This window comes from Python bivittatus, unplaced genomic scaffold (genome assembly GCF_059951505.1).
Source record: "Python bivittatus isolate LINGU-HERP-01145 unplaced genomic scaffold, Pbiv_v1 ctg000520_np1212, whole genome shotgun sequence".
Classification (NCBI taxonomy): domain Eukaryota; kingdom Metazoa; phylum Chordata; class Lepidosauria; order Squamata; family Pythonidae; genus Python; species Python bivittatus.
In genome coordinates, this window is record NW_028277080.1 from 2,949,997 (window position 1) to 2,972,373 (window position 22,377).

General features: G+C 36.7%; 1 protein-coding gene across 3 annotated transcripts in view; it reads left to right on the forward strand.

Annotated features, from left to right (window-relative positions):
- The window catches only part of GSK3B (glycogen synthase kinase 3 beta), a 96,738-nt gene that overhangs the window by 63,042 nt on the left and 11,319 nt on the right, over positions 1 to 22,377 (forward strand). For 2 of the 3 annotated variants that reach the window (XM_088147519.1, XM_007424162.4), the window contains 3 exons: positions 1,422 to 1,517; positions 12,537 to 12,575; positions 15,455 to 15,641. In XM_088147519.1, the coding sequence (XP_088003645.1) occupies positions 1,422 to 1,517; positions 12,537 to 12,575; positions 15,455 to 15,641 (322 nt within the window). The remainder of the gene's footprint in view (positions 1 to 1,421; positions 1,518 to 12,536; positions 12,576 to 15,454; positions 15,642 to 22,377) is intronic. The other variant, XM_007424164.4, reaches the window with a different exon arrangement.

The window sequence follows — 22,377 nt, forward strand, 5'->3', positions numbered from 1 at the left end:
ACGTGTTGTTTTCCTCCGTATCCGTCTACTGTGTTAGTCAGGGGAAACAGCTTGGAATATTTGAACAAAGAGAGGGTTTGTTGAAACTCAGTGATAGCAGGTAGCTTTAGAATTATTGCGGGGGGGGGGCAGTAGCTTGGGTAGGTGGAAAGAAACTTCCAAGCACAAAGCACAATACCTAGCTAGTGGGATGAAGGAAGGTTATTCATATTCTTATATACATTTAAATTGCCAATGAGTGACTAGACATGACATGACATGACAGGAACTTTCTATAACTGCAAGTTAAGGATTGGAAGGCATTTACCAAGAGTTAATTTGGTGAGGAATCACAAGTCTCCCCTTCAGAACCAAAAAGAAATACAAAAATAATCAAAAAGGAACATATGCCTAACAATTTTGGAATGCTCAAGCAATAAAGTTGGAACTTAAGGTGTGGAAATGATATGAGACACAGTTGGTGAAGAGGATGCTGGAGGAAACTTCCTTACCAATATAACATGTGATTTCAAACCTATTGTTTTAAGCTGCCTTTTTGAAAGCAGTGATGAATAGTAAACTTTAAGGTAGCACTCTGTTATCCATTAATTATAATTTAATCTGTTTAAAAATATCCTTAATCCATTTAAAAAGTGGTATAATAGCAAAACTTTACTGTAAAATTGTCATATATATTGGTTATACTGCAAAAAGTATTCTTAATTTTTTAAAAGCTAATTCAGTGATGTCTGTGAGAGTTCTTAAAACAGTTTTATAATTTAGTCATAAGAAATATCAGGGGAAGGGCAGTTGCAAAGTGGATTCAATTCCTAATAGAGAGGGGAAATACCATGAAATACACATCATAATGGTTTCAGTATCAAGGATCAGTAGTGATTAAATATCAGTTCATGATCTTTGTCCTCAAACACGTTTTCAATTGAATTTGAATCATATCTTAAAAGTCAAAAATAGTCACACTTCATATGGAATATATAATTACATATTACAGAATGTAAAGTTCAGATAGTGTTTAAACAATTAAGTTTAAAATACAGAAAATGTATAGTGTTAATTTTGGTGCATCATTCTATATGTGTTGTAGTTAATTATATCTTTGTTACTTCACAGTACAGTAAAACTACATAGTAGGTGTAATTTTACTCTACTGTACACGGCCAGAGTCATAAAGATTACTGTAGTTTTTGATTGTTTGGTTTGATTTACTTTGAAAACCAGTTTCTGCCTTTTGTCTTGTGGCAAAAAAAATTCTGATACTCGGATTTTTTTTCTGATGTACACAAGCACAAGGAAATGAAGATGCATGTCATCATGGACTGAGATCTATACTTCTATTTTTTTGCAGTGAATTTATTGTGTGTTAAGGATGGTGATCCCTTTCTTGAAGAAATGTTTAATAGTTCATCCTTTTTATTTTCCAGGTCCTTGGAACTCCCACAAGAGAACAAATTAGAGAAATGAATCCAAACTATACTGAATTTAAATTTCCTCAGATTAAAGCACATCCATGGACTAAGGTGAGTCTATTTGAAATGGTGGTGTGTGCTTTTGGGAGGGGGGCACATTTTCAGCACTGAGGTCTGTGTGTTGATTTTCACAAGCAATAAACAGAAACATCCCACAAATTGCTAATCTGGATTATTTATCTATGTTCAGAAAAATAATTTTGTTGATACGACTGAAAAGTGCACAGATTTTTCTCCTCATCTGCAATCCTCCATGTTTCCACAGAGCTATTCTGAAAAGTTATCAGAATCAAATAGTAGCAGTTTGCTGCCGTGCACAAAGACATTGAGGGAGAGGGAATTAGCAGAATGTTTCTGCATAGGAAATGCTTTCTGCTTAAGTGACTAAAAAAAAGCTTTCAGAGTGTTTCTTTCTTGAACAGCCTCACTTCTTCTGTATCAAAAGAGTGCCAACCAGATTGTGGTCAGCACAGGGTAATTTAGAAGCAGTTGGAGGTATCAGCATGCTTATGGAGATAGCAAGGTTTGCAAAAATACAAAAAAATCTTTTTTGGGGGTGAAAAAACCAAAAGGGACAACTTCTGGCCTCCAGATAAAAATCCACTGAAACTAAAAGATGCCCAGTGGCTTCAAAATGGAATGGAATAGAGCAGTGATGGGCAACCCGCAGACTGTGGTCACATTCTACCTCCATCTTCGTTTTTGAAAACCCCAGTTCAGTGCTGAGAGTTGATGTTTTCACTGAGTTTTTGCAATAAAAATAATAAAGTTACAATTCTTAAGCCCCTTTTTGCTTCTTAAACTTTTCAAACTCTTCCTAAACAAAATGAAAATACTGAAGGTTTCAGCCACACTTCCTATACTCCTCAGAGGCAAAACAGGCATTTTAGAGTAAAATTACGGCCTAATGGTTTTTAAAAAGTTACAGTTGTACAATAAAAAAAACCCCACCATCCACATGTCCATCCAACTCACCAGTTTTACCTCTTGCTAAAAAGCATAATAGAGTTCTCTTTCCTTCATAACAGTTAAATCAGGCTGTTCTTTCTTACAATAATGAGAAAGTAATCTTTTTGAAGTTTGTTTTATTGATAAATAGGGTCAGGATTCTTCCTGGCAGGCAAAGTTTGCAGTTTCACAGTGGCTTTTCCTCTGATAGCAGACTCAGATCTACAGCTTGAGGACACTCTGCAGTTGTAACAAAGCTTATTTGCTGGCAGGGATATAGGGTAAAGATGCTCCAGGATTATTGAAGCTTATAGGATGATGTGAGAAGAATCAACTAGGTGAGAAGAAAACATTGCAGCTATTGATCACTAGTTGTGAAAGTTCACTCTTGCTCACTTTTATTTCTATTTCAACCATCAGTGTGGGCAGTAATGTTGTTGCTGCAACCTCAGTCTTGCAATAAATACCCTCTGTGGTGTGTAACGACTGAAAGGAATGGATGGAACTTTAACAGAAGAGCTTATTTCGTTGACCCAACAATTTGGAAGCAATACAGTATTTCTGGAACCCAAAAATGATCCTGCCAGTGATCCACCATTTCTCAGTTTGAGTCTCTTTCTTACTGGATTTTAGGAACAAAGAATTTTAAATTTACTACTTATTTTATAGCAGTCTGGATCCTGGCTTTGATACAAATTATCTCATTATCTGTATCTAAGGTCTTAAAATGGTGAATCTTGTAACTGTTTTTGACATAACCATAAGATTATTTTGAGTTGCTAGAAATCAGAAGCCTAAGGCATCACATCGCAGTGGTTCTCCTCCTGCCTGAGTAATGCTGAATTTTAAAAACAGTGGAATTCAGCCAGATTGAGCTGAAACACATTTATGCACCTTTTATTAATTGATTTTTAGTGATTGGAAAAGAAAAGAATGTTCTTAACTCATAGGTAGTGCTCTATAAAAAGCCAGTCTAGAAAAATATGAAGCTGTAGTATACTGAAGTGTGCTGGGCATGAGAAGTGGAGATGGCATGTTGCAAATAGAACCTTCTTTTCTGTGAGACAGCATTCTAAATCAGTCATACCATACCCAAACCGGTCCTCTTATTCCTGATTTGTTCCTTTGCTTATGAATGAGTTCATTATGTCATGTGCTTGGGATTAACTTCTGTACTAGTTTTAGAAATTAGGCCAGTTCTGGAAATCAACACATTTACTTGATTTCAGCGTTTTCTTTGACATTTCCCTAACTCTTTGCTTCTTAGTTGCTATTTTAAATCATGCAGAAAGAGTTGTTCCTTTTGGAATTTTCCATGCCATTTGCTGGATCATGCCTTTCATTCTGTACAGTTTCTCTTACAAAGACTGGTGGTTCTTCTCTAAGATTCTTCACTCAAGGTTATCTCATTTTAAATATACTTGCATCCTTTCTAAACAAAGTAAATGAAAAGTCACAGCATAAACTTTGGTCAGTAGCATGCAGAATATGTAGGCTTGTATAAATCTTATTGAACAATGCCAAAATGGCAAATTTTTGGTAGTGCGATTTCCTCCTTCATAAAAATGCCCCAATGTAAGCGTGTTTAACTCTGGTACATTTAATAAACTTATTTGAAGAACTTCCTCCCCTCAAAAATACTTTTAAAAGGCTTTGAGTTAATTAACGATATGTAGAATTTGCCATGTCACTGGCATGTCCCCTGCAGCCTTGGAGCCGAAGATAAATTAGTTAAAAATGCCCCCATACTAAGGAAAAAAATGCCCAGAATTGCTCTAAGGTAGTAGGCATGAAAGCAGAATGTGTTTGTTGCTTTGGATTCCATTTCTGGTAACTTCTTTACCCAGATGGAGGAAGAAAAAGTATATGCCTTACCTAAAATCTGTTTATCTTCAAATCAATATGACCATTTTTTTAACCCGAAGAAATATAAGAGCTTTTTGTATGGTGATAATGCAAAGATTTTTATATGTTTGGGGAATGACAGGGTGAATTAAAGACCTACTGTGGAGTGCCTGACTTTTTTTTAAGATGAAGTTGTAAAGAAGATGATTTCTTGGGTATAGAAATGATAACAAGGGAGGCCCGGTCCTGTAACATACAGAGACTTATTGTAGCACTGTAACTATTTGACTTGGGAGCATGAAAGAAATTTAAAAATTGTTTTTTAATTTTTTTTTGTACATATATAAAATTAAATTCAAATGTTAAAAAAATAAAATTATCTTACCACTATGTGGTCCAGTTGTAGCTTTTAATACTTTACCAGCTCCTTTCTGCAGTGGTTACTAGTGCATTTGTCACTTTTTTGTATCAGATTTTCCCATACAAAAATTATATAAAATTATATAAAATTGTTAAAATTATATTTTCTGGATATTTGAAATACACAAACAATTGTAAGTGATATATGTGTTTGTGTGTAGTATCAATATACACACTATGCACAATAACAAAAGCAAGGAATTTTAGCCAAAATAAACAATATACTATATGGATAACAATTACAAATTCTCAAAGGTGCTTTGCCAGATATAAATATACTTGCAAACTGTTAAATGTAATTCATCAAACATGTTCTGTCCTTTCTTTATGTTCTTTATAGCATATATATGTACTTTACCAATCAGAGATTGTTTTCTTACCATGGTAACCAATATGTAACAAGATGAGGACTCAGAAATCGTAAAGGATCTTCAGAATAAGGATGATCTTTTAGAACTTTTAATTAGTTTTATTTGTTCTCTGGTAGGGTAGTTTATCAATATGTCCTAAATTAGCTAGTCTGTGTGTGTGTGTGTGTCTGTTAATATATTGTGAACAGCTGGAGTCAGGCAGTGCCTAAATTGAATTAATTAAATAAACACATTTCATGGGGTTCAGTGAGAGACTAATGACAATTTTAAAAAATTACTGAAATGCACTTTTTTCAAGGTATAGCGGAAAGGGCAGGGCTTATCAGCTAATACTCGGACCCCCATTCTGCATTTGTGCTCATGATGATTCATCATGAGAGACAGGCAGCAAGCTTTCCAGAATTTTTTTAAAACTATAACAGGTTCTGCAACCTGAAAAAGTTTGGGAACCCTAGTCTGAGATAGTAGAGCAAAAAAATACCAGTATCTATTTTTTAAAGCCTCTTTCCCATGCTTTCAGCCCTGAAGACAGAAGTTTGCATGACAAACTTTTAAGCCTGATTGAAAAGTGTGAGATGGGTGGCTATATAAATATGGAAGGTAGGTAGGTAGGTAGACAGACAGATAGGTAGACAGACAGGTAGACAGACAGACAGATAGATAGATAGATAGGTAGAGTACAATTTTTGAGTGTGTGTGTGTGTGTGTGTGTGTGTGTCAGAAGATACAGCCTTTACTCTCCTATTTGTCAGAGGACAAGAGACAATTTTTTTCAGAATGAAGCAATTCATTTTGCCAAGCAGGAATTAAACATAATTTTTCATGCAGCTAATTTCAGCAGCCAAAAACTATGCTGTTTTCCATTGCTTTGTGTCACTATCCTTGGCTCCATTCCATTAGCCTCTCATTGGAGGCTAAAGCTAGAATTGAAGGCCTTCCATTTCACAAGGATGGCTTATTTAGTGGTAAAACTGATGATACCTGGGTAGTGTTCAAAAGCTTTGATCAACAGCCCACAAATGGGACCTGTAGCAATTTTATTTATTTTCTTCTCATTACCACCCATGCGCTTGTTGACACTTTGATTAAATTCGGTATTTTTTTCAGGTGGATAGAACCTATTGCAGTATTTCAGAGCTTCTTGCCAGGCATTAACTATTCCTTCACATCAGCTTCAGAGGCATAAGCGTCAGCTCCCAGAATCCAAACAGTATCTTTGTTCTTGATGTCTCCTCTACTAATTTTCACTATACACAGACCTCCATATATCTTCTTTGAGTTATTTCTTACTCATACTGAAAATTAGGAGTGAATCTGCCTGGACACAGGAAGAGGCTTTGTTAGAGTCTGTCTTGTGATACGGGCAGTGAAAAAGGCTTATTTCTCCACCCTTATTGCATCCTCTGAGTGTCAGTCAATGGTCCTGCTCTGGGCAACCTGGTTCCTTTTGGGTCAGGAAGGATTGGTGGAACATCTGCAGGGTCACTGTGAGGGCTATTCTCCTGGTGCATAAAATTGCTGAGATTTGCTCTGAGTTGCTCCAGCTGGGCAGGTCCTGTGGATGTCTTATGATGCTAACTGGGATGAATTCAAGACTGTTAATCCCAAGGAAGTGGACAGGGATTTTGGAGCTGTAGGTGCATCCTCCTATATATTAGATCCATGCCGCTACTCGCCCACAGGGAGTGGGGTAAATCTATGCAATCACCCTTGAGACAGCGTGGTTCCACCAGCTCTGAAAGAGATGGTTGTGTGCTCCCTCCTCAAGAGGTTTGGATTTAGTTGATCTGGACAATTATTGTCTAGTCTCCAACCTTTCTAAGGAAGGTTGTTGAGAAGGTAGTTGGTCTCCAGCTTCAGAGGGAGTTGGAAGAAGCTGATTATCTGGAGTTTTTCCAGTCAGGATACAGATTAGGGTATAGTACTGAGAAGGAGGACGCAGTGGCGCAGCGGCTTAATGACGCTGAAAGTTCCCAGCCAAAAATGGTCGACGCTTCAGTGGTTCGAGTCCAGGCTTCACGTTAGCAGGGTGAGCTCCTGTTTCCTCCCCAGTTCCTGTAAACCGAACAGTTCGAAAACTCACATGAGTAGATAAATGGATACTCTCACTCCAGTGGGAGGAAAAATGCTGGCGGCGCCTTGCAAAAAAGGAGTCGGGAGCAGTTGCTGGTAAGCGCGAAAAACCGTGCGCGCCCGAAAAGGCCGTGAAGCAACGGAAACCCTGCCTCCTGCGCTTGCCAGCTGGGCTCTGCTCTAGGAAGGAGGCACTGGCAAACCACTTCCGAAACACCTTGCCTTGAAAACTGCAAAAGGACTCATCCAAGCAGTCACTGCAGAGTCAGTAACGACTAAGCGCAGATTAAAAAAAAAAAAATAGTACTGAGATGGCTTTGGTTCACTAGTCAGTGACCACTCAGGATTGGATAGTGCATGCTCCCTCACTCTCCTTGATCTCTTGGCACCTTTTGATACCATCAGTCATGGTATTTTTCAGGACCAGCTGAGGGGGTTGGGAGTGGGAGGCACCATTTTGCTGTGGTTCTCCTCCTCCTCCTCCAAGGCTGGTTCCAATCAATATTGCTGATAAGGGAGTGGTCAAGCCCTAGGCCCCTGCTTTATTCCTTATTTAACCAAAGTACTGTACTCTAACATCATAGATCCCATTGTTTTATAGCAGATGGCTCTATATACCATTTCTTCCTTTTACCATTTGACAGTTTATCATTTTTTTCCTAGTATAGTTTTTTCCTGTTTCCTAGTTTTTTCCTGTCATTGCTTCCACTGCCTCCAAGGCATCATTCTGCTTCTTTACCTAGAGAAATAATTTCTTCCTGCATACCCTCTTGTAGAGCTGTATATTTCAGATCTTTCTCTTTCAATAGCATCTTGATCTTTGGGTCAACTATGAGAAGTCTTTTTGTGGTTAACCCTTTTGTAGGAATAACAGTAAGTTCTATCAGGGGATCTTCCTTTTTCCCATTAGTGACTTTGTGTGTTCCATGTATTTGTGCACAAGATCCTTTCTCTTGAAGGCGTCAAAGCTCACATCATTCTCCAACTCCACATTACTAGCTACCTCGGCTGTAGTAAGATGGTCACCTGTGAATAGAAACCGTGCCCTTCATGATGGTCCTCACCATGTCCCATTGGGGCAAAGCCAGGATTGTTCTGTTTGCATAGGATGGATCCATAATCTTTTGCTCCCACTTTTTAAGCCAGAACAGATTCTATTCTTTCTTTCCATTCTTTCTTTCCATTCCCCTCTTGAACAGAGTCTTGCAGAAATCAACAAGGAATTGAACAGCTATATCCTTTTTTCTTCTTCCTATTTCTTTTTTGCATTTTGGTTATTCTGTCTTGTTTGTCAAGAGTTGTCTGTATTCCTAAACATCCCAACATCCTGTCTGTCCATCAAGAACAACACTTCCCTCCAACCTTCATTTAAAAGTTGAAGTACTATGTATGCCATCTTCTGGAAGAAAGGCAGAGTATAAATCTAAGAAACTTGTAATTCTAAATGTTTTTCTATTATTATATTCTACATAATACAACATCTCTGCCAGCTAATCTTTGGGAGGATGACTACTAGAACAACTAGGATATCTATTAACATTAGGAGTGGGAGAACGCAAACTGCTTGGGTTAAACATTTTCATATTGAAGAGTTAAGATAATGTAATCAGAGAGAATATGAGATACTACAGGGGTTTAATTTTTTTAGAAAAAAATATATTTTTAGAAAAAATATTTTTAGAGAAAAATAAGAATAACTAAATGGAAGCTAACAAATTTATAGCATAACTGTATATTTATTTGATCTAGCTGTTAAAGTTATCCATCCTTCAGTTATTATATGGACTTGAAGGGAACTTGTTTTCTTAATCAAAAGCAATTAGTGGTAAGATTTTTATTTTTCTGTAAATTTATCTTAAATAGTTTCTTGACCCAGTGAAGTGAGTTTAGTATATTCTGTGCTATACCTGAGTTTCAGCTTGATTCTGTGAAATGACAGTTTTCTTCTTCTTGCTTGTTAGGGTTCAGAAAAATGTATGTAGTATATTAATAATGTATTCCTTTTTTGTTATAAAATTGAGTTTTGATTTTTAGTGGGAAGGAATTAATGTTCTGTTCTGATGAATGTAGCGAGCAATTATGTTGGAGCAAACTGAAAACAAATATATACCATGGGAAAAGACCAAGAAAAAAATCAAAATAAATGTATCAAATTAGTTTTGAAGAGTTTCCAAGTATATTTATATCAGCAAATAGCCAATTCAAGAGTTTGTAATAACTGATTTTTGGTTATTTTAATTCATTAATGTATTTAAAATTCCTTGCCTTGTTTATTATATACTGTGTATATTGAAATATAGCTTAAAGAAAGAATATAGAATCTGAGATATGATTGCCTGTAAAGGCTTAAGATATATGTCAATACTATCTAATAAATAAATAAATAAATGATGCAACATAACAATGGCAGGAATAAAGACATTGTGAACTGAATTTAGAATTAGGCTGCCAATAACTTTATTGAGCTATTTCTTGGAATAGCTATATTTTGTTTTCTACAAGTATTCATAGTTGCACAGTTGTTTGGAAAAAAATCTTAAAATTTTCATTTTGGCTTCTTTTTTAATAAATATATAGTAAATATTTCTTCCACATCTGCTTTTTTTTAAATCAGATCAGTGTGGACTTTTATAGATTCCAGTAAACAAAGCTTTTTCTTCAAGAGAAAGGAATTTCCTTTAGCTAATCTCGTTTTGGCACTTTTTGAACTCATGGTTGTAAAACTTCACTTTCCTTATTAAGCTAGAATCCTCAACCATATTGTGAATCCAACATGGTTCCATGACCAGTACATTTTAGGTGGGGCTGGATTAGCCATTCATGCAGAATATATGCAGCATTGTGATTTATTCCATGGCTTGATTCATTGCCCTCTTCTTTTCCTCTTCACTTTTGAGGGTCTTCAGAAGGTATGTAGCTGCTGTGTTCTTTCATACGGCACTTGAATACACCACGTCTGTTCAAAAGAGCAATATTTCTCAGTATCATGGGTCATTGCCTCATTCATAGTCTTAGTTAACTGTATTTTACCACTAAAGCAATACAAGAGCAGCAGCCAGTGTTTTCCAGCAATGTTTCTAAGAGCAGCCTCTGAGTGGCTACAGCTATTTCATGCCACGAGTCGTTCCAGAAGTCCTCTTTCGCTCAAAAAAACACCCAGTTTGAATAATCTGCATGGTGCTAATGCCGAGTACAATATTTCTATCACTGCCAAATAAATTCCTTAATATTCTTCAGAGTGCTGTGCCCGTAGCTGGAAGGTGGTAGAGCATGCAAGACAATGTAGAAATTTATACTGAACTTTGAAAATGTGACACTTTAAAAATCTTATCAGTGCTCACTGATATTGTGCCTCCAAATTACTATAAAGTGTGCTAAATTCTGTCCAGATAAAATAATGAATATATCATAAAACTTTCTTCCTAAATATTAATGGACAATTATTATGCGGGATGTTTTGTTTTTAATTAATGCAAGTGACCATTGTTTCATGTAGAAAGCCTTATGGTGATCTTATAAACTTATTGCCGAGACACAATTTTCCATAAAACAAGAAGATGCTAGTAATATTTTCAAATCTTAAGGTTTCTAGAACCATAAAAAGAATCTTTAGCCAAAAGAAGGGGGGGGCTTCTTATTTTTGAGGAGAACAAAAGATCCCAAAACAGTATAGTATTGCTTGAATGCACTAAATAGGTAAAGATACAATGCAGGGGTGAGAATAACTAAGCAGAAATGGAACATAAGTGAGGAGGGATAAGAATCTCCTCTCCAAAACAGTGCAATGCAAATTGAACATGCTCAGGGGCTACAAAATGGTAATTCCTATATGGCTGCAAAGGAAAATGAAATGGCATATCCTGGAAAAGGTTGGAACTTTGAACAGGAGCATATTACATGGCATAATTCATGAATATGTTTTTTCCAGCATGGCATTTTATGTCATTTAACATATTACTTATGTTAATAAGTAAACTGAACAAATCAATTAAAAATAGTAATATCTATGATTACAGTAAGATATATTTGCTAAGAATTGAAGTCATCTTCAATAGTTCTAGGCAGCATTCACATGTGTCACTTTAATTTTAGTTTTCTGCTTGTGGCTTTCCTGTGCATTTTACTTGGCCGTATTTAGTCTGCATACTAAAGGTTAGTCTGCCCACTTGCATTATTCTCTGTGTTGTCAGCTTTTCCTTTCCATGGTCAAGATCGCTTCAGATTTCAATAGATTTCATTGTGACGGGCCGGCTTTTAGACCGAGTGCTAAATTTTAGTCCGCAGACTAAAAACTAATCCGCGGATTATTTATGCAAGCAATTCCCTCACTGAAAACTACATGAAAAACAGTAACTATTCTCTTCAAAACATAATAGTGAGGGCAGTTCACAGCTAACAGTGAACTTTACAATATTCCTTTGACACCTATGCACAATAGAACGCTGAAAACATCCCTCGTTTTGGTAGCCCCATTGTGCTTAAGTGTTGGCAAACTGTATTATTGACTGCTTGACCTGTAACTGTGACAGTCCCTTGCTTTTAATGTTGGTTGTTTGTATGTTGTTAAGTAGTTCTTAGTGGGTGAATAAAGCATCAGAACAGATTGGAGTGGGAAGAGTTAAAGAACTCAGTGTATTTCTGTCATCATCAGTTGCTCTTAAAAAAGGAAAACATAAATCCCCTGCACCTACTAAATGACCGTGAGGGCGTAAGGGAGGAAGCCACAATAAAGGGGAAAGTAAGTTAAGATCTTACCATCACTCCTGAAGTGTCATGTCCAGTTCCTGAAGCATCCTAATGAAATATCAGCTAAATATCTAAATGCTAAAAAATCCATTGGCGGGGAAGTCAATCCAAGATGAAGAATAATCCGCGGTGGCCTGATGTACGCATAGCTTATAGACATTTAAAGTGGTCATCTTAGAAATGAGAAACTTAATGCTTCTCTCTCTTACAAGTGTTGTTTCAGAATACTTTTCAGCTTGCACTTTTGGGATAAATAAACAGGAATAAATGAGTCTGTGCATGATTGCATGTCTCATGCTCCTTCCTGTGTCTATCTCTCTCCAAGATAGGGAGGAGACCTGTAGCTTAGTTTTGAAAATTCAATATAATTTTACTTTTACATAGACATTTGATTTCATATTTTTGTTACTTTTTAGTAAAATCACTGGCATTGGAACATGCATTAAAATAAAATGTTTCTATATTATGCCTCAACTTTGAAAAAAAAATTTTTTTTTTTTGAGTTTGGACTTGCTGCTGATGTTTAAAGGTTCTAATTGTATTAAACATTTAATATTTCCCCATCACTTTGGATTTCTTATAATATTGGATATATTTTTCCTTGCTGGACTATTCTTTTGGATTGACTCCCCCTGTTTGGATTATTTCACTGCATTATCATCCTTAGGACTCGTCAGGAACAGGACATTTCACCTCAGGAGTACGGGTATGTATATATATATTTTTTCCATATCACCAGGTTAATTGCTGGGGAAATAGAAACAAAAATGAGGATGGAAAAGTTTACACCAAGCTATTAGACTCCAAGGGCCAGTCAGCTAGATATTTTCTTCCCATTGTAGAGTTATATGCTTGGAAATAGAGGTGATGTTTATATTTTTCAACATTTGTGCCAACATCTCATGACTCATTTCAAGTTTCCAAAGAAAAATAACTCCCTGACTTTCATGAGTGCCTACAGTTATGTTGGCTGCTTCAATTTTAATTACAGACCATGAGGAGATATATGAGAATAATTTCTGCTAGTTTATTAGTGAAGTGAATGCTATATTAATCCTCTCCCCAGAAATAAAGAAAACCAAATTAAAAATTATCATAGAGGTGATGAGATTTGTAATCTAAAACTTCTGGAGGATAGTTGGTTAAGGGTGTTTCTTTACAAAGAAACTGGCTGTAATCAGTGGATTGAATTGCACTTGGAAATCCATATTTGGACATAGATACCTGTCCATGTGACCATCCTGTCACTCTTTAAGGGTGAACACTAGATCACAAACAAGGTGTAAGAAATATTATGCCAAAGAAATTTATGGCATAAGGTAAGAGAAGAGAATATAGCTAAAACTAATTCTCTACAGTCTTCCATTCATTTCTGTCCTCATAAAGCATCCTTGCTTCCATCACATCCATGCTCCATACATTGTCTTTTGTTCCATACATTTGGAGATTAAACAAAAGCTAGTAATCATGTACTGAAAAGTCACTCTGAATAATTTACTATCTGGTTAAGAGGTTTTTTTTCCTTGAGAAAAAAAATGGCTGGTCTTTGTCACACAAATTCCCAACACGAGTTTGAAACAGTGTCTTATGGATTTCACTTTTTGATTTATTTCAAAAAGCAACAGTTGCATCATCCTCAGTAGAAGATTCTTCAATCCACATACTCTTCTGTACTCTCTTTCAGAGAGAGATTCACCCCGGGCTTGTAGTGGAAAAATACTTTGCACATTCTGCAGTGTTTCTAATTTGCCTGTTCTTAAGGACAATTTAAAACAAGCAAGCAGACTGTAAAGCAGGAAGCAGAGTTTTGCCACTGTACTGACTTTATATTGTGATTAATTATTTGCTTTTCAAAATAATAATATGACAATATCCTTTACACAACTCTCAAAATTATCTAACAACCATAAAAAACAAATACTTCTAATAAAACAAAAGCATTTTAAAATAAAAATCCAAATTAGTTCCCAAATTGGCTATCTGAAGAACAGTGTAGAGCATTGGCATTGACTTCTTTGCTGTTAAATTCTACATCCACTGTTCATCTCTTCATATACATGATTAGACATATAAGACTGGTTTTCAATCTCTTACCCATTCAGTTTCTTCCAAAATGTGTGCCCAAGCACAATTACTATTGTGTTTTCTACCTAGAAGCTGCTATTGCAGTAGTTCCCCTCATACTGTTTTCATCTGGAAATTATCATGTCTATAAAGCAGTTGCCCCTCTTGGAATGAAAGAATTAGAGAGAGCAACTGAGTGTGTCTCATCACTGTCCTAGCTTAAGCTATATAAGGCAAGACTAAGAGATGAAGCAACATCCACAGGATTTCAGATCCTGCTTTTTCAGGTCCATTTGCAGAGGGAAATTGGTAAGTGCAAGGGATTGGGAGCATTTTCCCTTTCACACAGTTTTCTCCTACAAGTCAAAATTTCAGCACAACTAGAAGAAAGAAGCTTTATGGGTATAGGTGTTTTAAGTATATGAGTGAGTGAGAGGCATTTCCAGGGAAGAATTGGAGTAGGAAGAGTTGTACTCTCCTCCCATCCCCCCATCATCCTGTTACATCAAAGTTACCCTGTCTAAAAATGCAGGCTTGCTTCAGCGCTAGTTTAGGATATTTAATAGTGGTTAAAAACTGACTAGCATTTTGCTTTTATGTTTTTGGTTTACTCTAAATTCTGTTCTGTTTTGATCTGAACTTCTGGACTTGCCCTCCTAAGTTTTTAGTGCTTTGTAAAAACTCAGCATTTTTGTAGTAGTATATAAAATTAGGCCCAGTCTCTCCCCCTGTCTTTATTAGAAATTAGGATAACTCTGAAGCCGTTTCCATGTGGTTGAGGTTAATATGCCTTTTGAAAAATGTATTTGTGCCTTTGATTTTGCATGTGGTCAGCGCTGTTGCTTTCATTTTGTGAACTCAGTTTATCTTACAATATACTCAGGATTTAACCATTGTTTATCTTCCCAAGGCTTGAAGTACACATTTCACATAGGTGAAAATACAGTTTAAGGCAGCTAAACTATGAGTCTCTGAGAAAATATGCAGTGCAACAGTGATGATTGCTTCTTGAGAATACACAGTATTTTAATTAATTACTTGCCAAATAATATTAAAAGATCAACTAAAACTATTAACAAATCGGTATGAACCAGTTTGGTAACATAAATCCATGCTTTGGATTAAGTCAGTTTTTTAAATGGGATTACATAACATTAAGTCTTCAGAAGATCCCATTTAGTTGTTTTTTTCTCTTCTCCCGGCCACCTGCATAACTAGCTTCATGCCTTTGGGTTTTTAAAGCGTTTTTTGTTGTTGTTGTTGTTGTTCATTTCTTCTCAAAGTGTCCTCAGCTTTGTGCTGTATGTCAGTCATATCATCAGGGGCTTTGTAATTTCAACTTTATTCAATATAGTTCTTTCCAATGAGAATCTCTACCTTAGCCAGTTGGTAAAGACCTGATGTTAGCTTTTTTTAAAAAAATCCAAAATAATACCTATTCCGGGTAGCTTAATTGTTCAGATTCATAGTCTATTAGCAAGAGTAAAAGAAAATGGACAGCCTGTCCTCTTTTTTCCATAGGTCTTCCGACCCCGCACTCCACCAGAAGCAATAGCTCTATGTAGCCGTCTGTTGGAATATACCCCTACTGCCCGCCTGACTCCACTGGAAGCATGTGCACATTCTTTCTTTGATGAATTACGGGACCCAAACATCAAACTGCCAAGTGGGCGAGAGAAACCTGCACTCTTTAACTTCACTACTCAAGGTAATTTGGAAGCATTGTATTCCAGAATATGGCATCCTGTCAAGAAGTGATGTCAGAAATGACGGATAAAAATGTTGGGCAGTTGGAAAGAAAATACTCTTTCCACAGCATAGATGGTTTCAAGAGAATGTGGAATAAAAGGAAACATTTAGAAGTAGTATATATGGACATTTTTATATGTAGCCAGTTCAGTTTTGATGGAGACAAGATGATGTGACGTCTAATTGCATCCATAATCTAAGCAAACTCTCTCACAGTTGACAAGTAATTTCCTAGTTGATTACTAATGAGTGAAGTAGTTGAGGTTATTGTTCATACTGCAATTTTTACAAGGCAATGAATGTAATAATTACATGAGTAAGTAAGTTAGAACACTGAGTAGCCTAATTTTTTAATGAAGATTATTTTTGAAATATAAAATATTAATCATATACACCCAGTAGAATTAAACATATTTTCAAATAGTGCTAAGGATTGTTAAATAGAATCATAATTTGTGTTTATGCTTCCTGTTTTTGGGAAACATGTTTGTAGCCCAAACTTTCTGAAGAGGCGTATTTCCCTTGTTTATACAGCATGTATGTGTGTCATAAGAGACATCTTAAAAAAGGCATCTCCTTCTCAGTGCTATAAGGGAGACTACCTCTTTTCAGATTATGTTTCCTGCCTGCTTTTAGTAGTAAAAATAATACTCCTTTTTTAAAAGGCAGTACTTTTTAATTAGAAATGTTTTTGCAGATTAATGTAGCAAAATAATAATAAAAAAATAGTCTTATATACCTTTCCCTGGGAGTAAGTTGCCTGTGAATAGGCATGTGTGGGATTTTAGTATTATTAATGCAATCCTATTTGGAAGAAGTTTGTTGTTTGTACAATAAGGGAGAGTAATTCTTCACTCTTGAGCACTCTTCACTATTGTCCCTCAAAAATGTGGAGTAATTTTTTTTCGTACATGGTCGTTTGGCACTTGAACTGCACAGCTCCTTCTTAAGAAGCTACCACGCTGAGTCAGATAGTTGATTTATGTCAGAATTATCCATGCAGCTTGTCAGTGGCTCTCCAGACAGATTTTTTTTCCAAGCCTTAAGAGGAGCTGGCAGGTGTTAGTAACAGTGTAATAACCTGTTCCTCGTGATAGAGTTTAGTTGTGCTGGTTTCAAACTTGAACCATTTTCATCTTCAGAACTGCAACATGAAAGTAGTCACCACTTCTTTGAGCAGTTCTTTTTTTTATTATTAGTTAGGCAAGGCCATTCGAATATATTTATAAAATCATTTATGTTTATTTTATACCTCTAAAAGATACACCGTTGTGACAAATCTATAATGTGGGCAATATTGCAGAACAACTTCTTTATAATTAATAGAGATGTCAGCACTCTTGAAATTGGTGGCAGTGTTTAACATGAACGTGAGTAATTGACCCATTTCTCAGTCTTTTCATTTAATCTTCTTGAATAATGGAATGGAATGAACTTGCAGATCATCTAGTCCAACCTCTACCACTACCATTGCAGCCTCCCCAAATGATTAGGTTAAGTGTATTGATGGAAGAGGGATCACTACCTTGTGAGGCTGTCTGTTCCATTGCAAACAGCTTTTACTCTTAGGAAATGCTCTTTTGCCTCACTATAATTTAAAGTCACTGTTTATTATCTGTGTCATTTGGAAAGTATTGAACAGTCTACCTCATCTTCTACATGAGACTGCTTTTCCGATATTTGAAGACAACCATGGCGTCTGCCCGTATATAGTCTGCAACATAATATAGAGGGAGGTCTTGAAGGACAGAGGGAAAATTCGTTGCCAAGGCAACAATCAGATAAATGAGGCTTGAGCCCAGACCAAGAAAGTGGTTTATGAAACTGCCTCAGACAGTACTCCCTGCCCCCCAATTCACATGAAGATAAAAGAAGGAGGAAAGGAACCACAGTCAGACTTGCAAGATTCTGTTACTATTGCTGTACTAATAAAAGTAGCTTTAGGTCTACACGGTGTCTCTTTCTTAGTGTGGTCTACCTTAGAGGGCTGGCATCAATCTTGCAAGTCTAAATGTGCAGAAAGCAGTTTTTTATATGGGGAGGCAACTGGCATTCAACAACAGGTTTGCTGTTTATATGCTACTGTTCAGAGTATGAAAAAGAAACAAGATGAGCTTTGAACTCTTCATGTAAAAAGAAAAATACAACTTGACTGGTATAATCAAGCTCTCTTGAATGGAGTATATTGAAGCATTGCAGGAGAAGCTAAAGAGAAAAGGTCAAGATGGTTGGGATCCTTAGCAAAGAAGGAGTGGAAAGCGCATTTAAAAACACTTCCAATCAAAAAAGAAGAGACACAAGAACAAGGCAAGTGACTACACAGAATACCTAGTGACAATTTGAAAACTAAGAAAGGACACACTAAGGAAGGATATACACACTTAGCCCATAGTTGCAGAGATGGTATGTTCAAAATAAAAGGAAAGGCATTGGTCTGCAGATGCTGCAGTGCTAATGGGTAACAAAGAAATGATGGAACTGTTCCAGTTCTCTCTCTTTCCTAACAAGAATGCTTTAGTTTCATTAGAGTTTCAAAGAACAAGATGAAGAAGTATGATTGCAGCTTGAGACTGATAGAGAAATGGTCAGGAAATAATTATTTACTTTAAATTAGTTAAGATATTGAGGATAAATAAATTGATCTTGGAACACTGAAAGAAACTACTGATACTGTGGCTGAGTATTTATTGCATTTAAGAAATTCTGGAGAATGCTTGAAATGTTGGATGACTAGAAAATAATGTCTCTATCTTAAAAAATAAAGGTTTGTGGAGGAACAAACTGGTCTGTCTGACACTGATACCTGGGAAGATTCTAATACAGATATCTTTTTATAAGCATCTGGAAATAATGCAGTAATTACCAGAGTGCAACATGGATTTGTCAAGAATAAGTTTTCTCAGACTAGTTTACTCTCATATGTAGTAGACAGTGAAATGCTGTGGACAAAATGCAACCTAATTGTTTTTATTATTGCCTTTTGTTACATATTTTTATTTTGAATATGCATGAAGGAATCTTTTAAAGTTGTTCCTAGCATCTTTTGCTAACTTCAGCTTATTCTGAACTTTGATTTACCTGATCTCTTCTCACAAATCCAGGCTAACTCCCAGGTATTATAAATAAATTCTTTGGTGTTCCTCTTTTCATGTCATGTTTGTCATTTGTCATTTTCAGTTTTACTAAGCTTTTTGTGCAGTCACATTGACTGGTTTTTCTGTCTTAAAATTTTCCTTTTTATTGGAATGGTTTCTGGTTGTGCTTTTAGTATTTTCTTTTTTTCAGGAATTCTTACCTATCTTGGACTCCTTTTATCTTTAGCTGTTCCTGTTGCATATTACTATCCCAAGTTTATTAAATTCTGTTTTCCAGACTATGTCTACCTTCAGTTTTAGTTCCATTTATATCAAGAATTCTAGCTTTATGTGGTCATTTTCTCTAAAGTTGTCACTATTTCCATTTTATCTGTTAAATTTTTATATTGATTAACAACAAGTCAAAAGAAAGCTGGTCCTTTTATGCCAACCTTCTGAAGGAGAAAGTTGTCAACAAGACACGATAGAAATTTCCTGATAAGACAGTGTTTTACAGTATTTCCCTTCATAAGATATCAGGGTAATTAAAAACCTGTATCAGCTATTCATACCTCTTTGAAAGGTCTATAGTTTACTTTTGAAAAGTATCATTCACATCATCTCATTGGTTGGATGATTGAATGTAGACATCAACAATGTCCTGCTTTAATTCCTTCTTTAACTGATTTTAGTCCTGATGGTTTCAGTAATAATATCAAGTTCATTCCCTTGGATTTCTCTGCAAATGTGCTCTTTAATTTCTATTGCTTTGGTTCCTTATGATCAAGTTCTGTTCTTCAGTTGGTCTGTTTCAATTGTGGTGATCCATAAAATTTTTGTCTGGATCTGTGACCCATAATAAAGCTAAGTGTTACAGTTAAAAAATCTGAGTTATAACAGTGGAAATCAAGCATGAGATAATTATTTAGAAATATTATTAAATATGCAGTAAACTGAAGTTTGTTAGGAAGAGACTTCAGTATAGCATCTCTCTTTTTGTTGTTGTTGTTGTTGTTGTTGTTCAGTCATTAAGTCGTGTCCGACTCTTTGTGACCCCATGAATCATATTGCGCCAGGCCTTCCTGTCCTTCACTGCCTCCCTGAGTTTGCTCAGTTTCATGCTCATTGCTGCAGTGATGCTATCTAACCATCTCATCCTCTGCCGTCCCCTTCTCCTTTTGCCTTCAATCTTTCCCAGCATCAGGGTCTTTTCCAAAAGAGTCCTCTCTTCGCATTAGGTGACAAAGTATCTGAGCTTGAGCTTCATTATCAATCCTTCCAATGAGCAGCCAGGGCTGATTTCCTTCAAGATTGACTGGTTTGACCTCCTAGCAGTCCAAGGGACTCCTAAAAGTCTTCTCCAGCACCACAGTTCAAAGGCATCAATTCTTTGGCGCTCAGCCTTCTTTATGCTCCAGCTCTTACAGCTGTACATTACTACTGGAAAAACCATAGCTTTGATTATGCGGATCTTTGTCGGCAAGGTGATGTCTCTGCTTTTTAATATGCTGTCTAGGTTTGCCATAGCTTTCCTCCCAAGGAGCAAGCGTCTTTTAATTTCATGGCTGCAGTCTCCGTCTGCGGTGATCTTGGAGCCCAAATAAATGAAGTCTGTTACTGCTTCCATTTCTACCCCTTCTGTTTGCCAGGAATTAATGGGTCCAGATGCCATGATCTTAGTTTTTTTAATGTTGAGTTTCAAGCCAGCTTTCGCACTCTCCTCTTTCATCCTCATCAAGAGGCTCTTTAGTTCTTCTTCACTTTCTGCCATTAGGGTGGTATCGTCTGCATATCTGAGGTTGTTGATGTTTCTCCCTGCAATCTTAATTCCAGCTTGTGATTCTTCCACCCTGGCATTTCTCATGATGTACTCTGCATATAGGTTAAATAAGCAGGTTGACAGTATACAGCCTTGTCGTACTCCTTTCCCTATTTTGAACTAATCGGTTGTTCCATGACCGGTTCTAACTGTTGCTTCTTGGCCCGCATACAGATTTCTCAGGAGACAGGTAAGGTGGTCTGGTACCCCCATCTCTTTAAGAATTTGCCACAGTTTATTGTGATCCACACAATTGAAGGCTTTTGCATAGTCAGTGAAGCAGAAGTAGATGTTTTTCTTGTGCTTTCTCCATGATCCAGCGAACGTTGGCAATTTGATCTCTAGTTCCTCTGCCTCTTCAAAACCCAGCTTGTACATCTGGTAGTTCTCGGTTCACGTACTGCTGAAGCCTAGCTTGTAGGATTTTGAGCATAACCTTGCTAGCGTGTGAAATGAGCGCAATTGTGTGATAGTTTGAGCATTCTTTGGCATTGCCCTTCTTTGGAATTGGAATGTAAACTGACCTTTTCCAATCCCGTGGCCACTGTTCCGTTTTCCAAACTTGCTGGCATATTGAGTGCACCACTTTAACAGCATCATCTTTTAGTATTTTAAATAACTCAGCTGGAATAGTATCATCTCCACTAGCTTTGTAGTTAGTAATGCTTCCTAAGGCCTGCTTGACTTCACTCTCTAGGATGTCCGGCCCAAGGTCAGTGATCACACCAGCGTGGACATCAGGGACATTAAGATCTTTCTTGTATAGTTCTTCTGTGTATTCTTGCCACCTCTTCTTAATCTCTTCTGCTTCTGTTAAGTCCCTGCCTTTTTTATCCTTTATCATGCCCATCTTTATCACTAAACGTTCCTTTCATATCTCCAATTTTCTTGAAGAGATCTCTAGTCTTCCCCATTCTGTTGTTTTCCTCGATTTCTTTGCACTGTTCATTTAAGAAGGCCTTCTTATCTCTCCTTGCTATTCTCTGGAAATCTGCATTCAGTTGGTTATATCTTTCCCTTTCACCCTTGCTTTTCGCATTCCTTCTTTCCATAGCTATTTGTAAAGCTTTATCAGACAGCCATTTTGCTTTCTTGCATTTCTTTTTCTTTGGGATGGTTTTAGTTGCTGCCTCCTGTACAATGTTACGGACCTCCATCCATAGTTCTTCAGGCACTCTGTCTACCAAATCTAATCCCCTAAATCTATTCATCACCTTCACTGTGTACTCACAAGGAATATGATCTAAGTCATATCTGAATGGTCTAGTGGTTTTCCCTACGTTCTTCAATTTAAATCTTGCAGTAAGAAGCTCATAATCTGAACCTCAGTCAGCTCCTGGTCTTGTTTTTGCTGTCTGTGTAGAGCTTCTCCATCTTTGGCTGCAAGGTATATAATCGATCTGGTTTCGGTATTGACCATCTGGTGATGTCCATGTGTAGACTCGTCTCTTGTGTTGTTGGAAAAGAGTGTTTGCTATGACCAGCTTGTTCTTTTGACAGAACTCTATTAGCCTTTGCCCTGCTTCATTTTGTACTCCGAGGCCAAACTTGCCCATTATTCCGATTATTCCTTGACTTCCTACTTTAGCATTCCAATCCCCTATGATGAAAAGGACATCTTTTTTTGGTGCTAGTTCTAGAAGGTGTTGTAGGTCTTCATAGAACCAGTCAACTTCAGTTTCTTTGGCATCAGTGGTTGGGGCATAGACTTGGATGACTGTGATATTGAATGGTTTGCCTTGGATACGCACTGAGATCATTCTGTCGTTTTTGAGGTTATACCCCATTACTACCTTTCCCAC